This window comes from Anabrus simplex, chromosome 2 (genome assembly GCF_040414725.1).
Source record: "Anabrus simplex isolate iqAnaSimp1 chromosome 2, ASM4041472v1, whole genome shotgun sequence".
Taxonomy (NCBI): Eukaryota; Metazoa; Arthropoda; class Insecta; order Orthoptera; family Tettigoniidae; genus Anabrus; species Anabrus simplex.
This window is the reverse complement of record NC_090266.1, coordinates 829,139,120-829,145,119: the sequence shown is the minus strand read 5'-3', so window position 1 is coordinate 829,145,119 and position 6,000 is coordinate 829,139,120. Positions and strand designations below refer to the sequence as shown.

The window sequence follows — 6,000 nt, the reverse complement described above, 5'->3', positions numbered from 1 at the left end:
TATCAATGATTTATCATTCCTGTGAAGAGTGAGTATGTAATAGAAATCAGCTGCATTCTGCACATATGGGTAACCAAAACCTCACTGACTAAAGGAAGACTCATTCTTTCCGTGTATCTCTTGACTTCACTTTAAAAGTGAAACTGCCTAGAGTTATGGAGGAAGATAAAGAGGTGTACATTCTTTTGTACAAAAGTAGTCATTTAGTGTCCGGCTCCATGGTTAAATGGTTAGCATGCTGGCCTTTGGTCACAGGAGTCCCGGGTTCGATTCCCAGCAGGGTCCGGAATTTTAACCATCATTGGTTAATTTCGCTGGCGCGGGGGCTGGGTGTATGTCTCGTCTTCATCAGTCGCCTACGGGCGTCAAATCGAAAGACCTGCACCTGGGGAGCCGAACTTATCTTTTAGGACCTCATTTTGTTTGGAGGTAGCATAATGTTCCATGTGCCCTCCCGTATCTCTGCCTATAAATTATTATATCTTTTACATGTATGTTGCAGTACAAATTTCTAACTAAAATGAACCATCCCAAAAAGGCAATGGAATATAACTGTAAAATGTGACGTAAACTATAAATCTAACCTGGGTTTTGGCGCACTTGGTCATAGACTGCTGCAACAGCTTCTTCCTCTGTCACGAAGTCCCATAATCCATCACATGCCAAGACAAGGAAGTCTTCATTTCCAGTCAGATCAACAGCCCTCACATCAGGTTCAGCAGTCACGTAAGGTTTGTAGTCAGCATCACCTATGAGAAAAATCATAAGTCAACCAGTGATTAGTTTTCTCATTTGCAATAAGCAATCCAATATCATTAAGTGTAATTTCTTTTTGCTACTGGTTTAGCGTCGCACTAACACCTCAAAGATTTTCAGCAACGGAAGGATGGGAAAGGATTGGGAAGGTAGTGAGTGGCCAAGGCCTTAAGTAAGATATAGCAGCCCTTGCATTTGCCTGGTGTTAAAATATGAAACCACGGAAAATTTCTTCAGATCTGTCGATGGTGGGATTTGAACCCACATTTCCTGAATGCTAGCTCACAGCTGCGCGATCCTAACCACCTGGCCAACTTGCTTTGTATTACTGTGCAAGTATAACTAGACAGTAAAGTGCACATTTTGAAAGTGGTTGTAGAAATGAAATGGAAAACATGGAAAATTAAAATACTGGGCTTAACAGAATTACAAATACAAGGGTAAGGTGGGAAAATTAATTCTCTATATCTTGAGTTGAAGTGATAGGTAGCTTACTGTCAGAGAACACCCAATTGAAGGAAATTCCAATCAGTCAGCAGGTATGCAGGGTTGCATTTGGCTATTATTGGTAAGTCTCAGGAATACAGAGCCAGGACTCCTCACTCTGTGTTTCAAGAACTGTGCTCAACTTAAGATCACTTGTAATAATCAAAGCATGATGTAGTGCATGCTTAGTAGTTTTAGAAGATCTCTAGTCTGTGTAATATGGAATATGTAATTGGCCTCAAGAAGTTACTCAGAATTGTCCAACCAAGTGGCTCCTATCCTGTTGTGTTATCCCACAAACTATAGGAGCTTCACTGCAAGACTCAATGCATACATCAATAATCACCAAATAATTGGGTATTTATTAATGAATATTGCACTTACCTTTCATAGTTCACTAACTTTTATTTGTCAAGTCATATTTATAAAACGAGAGGAACACATAAAAAGATAAACAAACTAATAGATCATTGTGGGAAGAGGAGCTAACATGAAAACACAAAAGGATTACGACAATTTCCACAACTTTACATACTTCTTCATATAGGAGGGTTCTCTTCTCTTCAACCCCATTGAGTTCCTTTTCTCTTTCGGTGTTTGTTCTGCATTCTTAGTCTTTTGCCGCTGCATTCATCTTTATCATTTGTCTCTTACCTTTACCAGAGTTTGTCTGGCTTTCTTCTTATCGTACACTTCGGACACCAAGATCAAAGATCGGTCAAGATAGCCTGATGGAGCTAGGAAGCAGGAATGAGTTTGTTGGGATCTGAGAAGAAACAGATGTAGAAGAACGAAGAGAGAGCACATCTAGAAGTGTGAAGATGTGAAAGTTGTCCTCATCTTTTGATGTTTCTGTGTTTGTCTTTGTTCTCTCTTCCCACACTGACCTCTCATTGTGAGTGTGCTGTTACATATTCTTCATATTTCTATTTATGACTTATTTGCCACTCCGTTTATTTCCTTTCTATTACTTAATATTGATCTGTTGGGTTTCTTTTCTGCTTCTTTGTTTGTTCTGTGTTCCAAACCATTATCCACCTCTATTCACCTTCTTCTTTTGTCTCTTTCCTTTTCCTATGTTTATCTGGCTTTCCTTTTACCCTACACTTTCCACATGGACTGAAGTTCAGTCAATAGTGTTGATGCCTGCCTTCTTGATGAAGCTGAGAAGAAATGGCTGTAGAAGAATTGGAATTGATGAGCAGAACTATGAGGGGCATTCAAAACAAAATGAGCTGGAGACTATAAAATGAAAACCACTGAAAGGATCCTAATGCAATTGCCTGCAGAAGAAGGTGCGGTCCCCATAACAGTGCTGAGGTTCTACAATCACCGCTGGAGGGCAAGGGTGCACACCACGTGACGACAGAGCGAGCATGTTGATTGTCCACTGCACCCGGTCGTGCTGAAAATGGTGAGATGGAGGCTTCGAAAGAAGAGTACAGGGGTGCAGAGCGTTTCTTAACAGCAAAAGGAGTGAGGGGAATGAAAATTCATCGAAGATTCGCACAAATGTACGGAGACCACTGCATGTCCATTGCAAGGGTCAAGGCGTCAAGTGATTCAGGGAAGGATGCATGTTGTTGGCCGATGATGCACGGTCTGGAATGCCACACTGCACTGAAATGAAATGAAATGGCGTATGGCTCTTAGTGCCGGTAGTGTCCGAGGACATTTTCAGCTCGCCAGGTGTAGGTCTTTTGACTTAAGGCCCGTAGGTGACCTGCGCATCGTGATGAGGATGAAATGATGATGAAGACGATAAATACACCCAGCCCCTGTGCCAGCGAAATTAACCAATGGTGGTTAACATTACCGACCCTGCCGGGAATCAAACCCGGGACCCCTGTGACCAAAGGCCAGCATGCTAACCATTTAGCCATAGAGCCAGATGTCACACTGCATTACCAATGCTATTATCCAGCAGGTGGATGCCCTAATTATGTAAGACAGGCGAGTTACAGTAGCAGCTATTACCGCAGAGGTCAGAAGTGTTCACGCCATCATTAAGCACAGATTGAAATTTTGCTAAACGTGTGCCCAATGGGTGCCTCATTCAATCAACACAGGAAGCAAATCGAATGGACCTCTCTCTTGAACATCTGCTGCGCTGTGCCAAGGAAGAGAATGAGTTCCTGTCACGAGTGGTCGCTGGAGACGAGACATGGTGTCATCACTCCGAACCCGAGTCAAAACGACAAAGTCTCCAGTGGAAGTATGCAGGGTCGTCGCCACCCTAAAAATCCATTGTGAGCTAAAGAAGGCTGAGAAGCAAATGATTTACCTCAGACACTGACATCAAGCAGTATGTTTGGAACTGGTTCACAGCGCAGCCCCAAGAATTTTACGAGACGGCCATTCACCACCTTGTGTCGCAGTGGGTAAGTGCCTCAACATGATGGGCAATACTTACAGGTTTTCATTTTATAGCCTCCGGCTCATTTCTTTTTGAATGGCCCTTATATTTACATTCGAAGATGGCAATGTGCAAAGATGTGAGGACTGTCCTTGTCCTTTGCGTCTTCATGTTTGTCCATGTCTCCACTTTCTCTTGCTGAAATTTAGAAAGATAATGTTACCCATGTTAAATACATAGATAGAATTCTGAAAGATATAAAACATATTTTTGCAGAGAAAAGAATGACCTTCCAGAATGGAACTTTGACTAGACAACTTAAACACACAACTGAGTGTTAAAGATACGAGAGAGAGAGAGAGAGAGAGAGCCCCTTTCATACATCATTATAATATCTAAAATCAAAACCTGCAGGGAAAAAATAATTCAAGTCGTGATGGAATTCTTCTTCCTTTCCAATTCTCTATTCAAAAGCCTGTCACTCAACCTTTACCCAAAATTTGGATTGTTTAAGAAGAGATGGAAAGACAATTTCAGAATCAACACAATGATAACATACGGTGTATAGTCTCTGGAAATGCCCGTTGCAGGTCTTCCAAATTGACGTCCATGAGTGACCTGCACATCTGTGAAGATGGGGCCCTATCTATGATGAATTCTAACTTTGGAGATGGCACACATCCAGCCCCCAAATCAAAGGAATTTACCAATGAAAGTGTAAATCCCCGACCCAACGTGGAATTGAAGCCAGGAACTCTTGGACCAAAACCCAGCATGCTAACCATTTAGCCATGGAGCCAGACAAACACAATGATGAAATGTTAGGAGTACAGTTAAAAATTATACATGTTATGATTTAATATCGCACATTGCATACACCGCGGTAGTAAGGTCTGTTGTCCCTGAATGCTTGAAAACATCTAAAACTGTGTTGATATGTAAAGGTGGAGATACCTTGGACCTATCAAACTGAGATCTATTATGAACTGTTCTCCTCCGAAGAATTATGTGTTCATGATAAACGATTATGAATATTGGCAGAATTATGTGTAGGCCCCTTTAAACAAAAAACTTCATCATCATCATCATCATCATCATCAGAATTATGTGAATATCAATGTGGCTTCACCTATTCTCTTGACACTGAGATTAACACCTCCTATCCTAGAACCAATACTTTCCTCAGCCATATCTGAAAAGAACGATGATGTATTGGCATCAATGGACATTGCAAAAGCAATCTGACAACATAGGAGAAAACTGCCTGAAGAATGCCCTGTCTCCTCTAGGTATACCTAAAAGACTATCAACCCTTATAATAGAACTGAAACATGGAAATACTACATAAATAGAGAGAAACCAACAAAAATCCAAGCAAATGATTAAAGGATGGGGAGTCATGGAAGTTCACCACTCTTTCCAGATTTTTATAACATCAAATTCTCCAAGAGCTTGCTCCAAAATGATATTTAGAAGACTTTGATCAACTAACTGAACTGAGATTGTATAACATCACAATGGTACTGTGACAACTACGAAGGATACAGATGCAGACTTAAAGCTCACAAAATCTGCAATACACAAATTTGAAGAGATTAGGATGAATGTAAATATAAATACATTCATATGCATACCTATAGCACATGGTACGATTCGATATGAACCACGTGATAACATCAGATACAATCACATCGTCAATAAGACCTGATGAAACTATTAGGTATCTTGGTGCAAATTATCACAGTACTCCTCTTTTCAACCCCAAGCAACAATGGAAAAGTTGAAGGTAAGCTAAGCTTACTAGTACTCTCTGCCTTGCTATAGCCATACCAGATTTTTATTGTATTTATCATCATCATCATCATCATTGGTTTGCCCTTCCAGCGAGCCGGGTAGGGTGTTTGTAAACGAGTGTCTTCCAAAGTTGCCTATTCAAAAAGATTTTGTTGTCCATGACAGATTCCCAATTCCATCCTCTTCTCTCCACGTCTTCCCTCAGTTGGTCCATCCATCTTCTTCTTGGTCTTCCACCTGTTGTTCTCTTTTCCAAATAAGCACATGGTAACCTTGTGCTATTCATTCGTTTAACATGCCCAAACTATTTAAGTCTAGGTGACCTAAGTCTTTTCTCTATAGATTAATTTAGACCTAGGTTAGATCGGATCTCATCATTTTTGACATGATCAAGTCGTGTCTTTTGGAGGGCAGTTCTAAAGAATTTCATTTCATAGGCTTGAATCCTACTACAATCCTTTGATGTTAGTGTGCAGGTTTCCAGAGAATATGTAAGGATGGGAATGAAATATGACTTGTACAGGATCATTTTTGTTCTTTGTAGAACCTTTTTATCCCATAGTAGGTGTCTAACGATACTGTAAAAGTTAGAGCCTTTGGTTACTCTG

The 6,000-nt window shown here is 40.6% G+C and overlaps 1 protein-coding gene across 1 annotated transcript in view; it reads right to left on the bottom strand.

The window, feature by feature from the left end:
- Positions 1 to 579: 579 nt before the first annotated feature.
- LOC136863702 (protein phosphatase 1E) overlaps positions 580 to 6,000 on the bottom strand; it is a 529,192-nt gene continuing 523,771 nt past the window's right edge. Inside the window, exon 7 of the mRNA XM_067140060.2 lies at positions 580 to 749. Within this exon, the coding sequence (XP_066996161.1) occupies positions 580 to 749 (170 nt within the window). The remainder of the gene's footprint in view (positions 750 to 6,000) is intronic.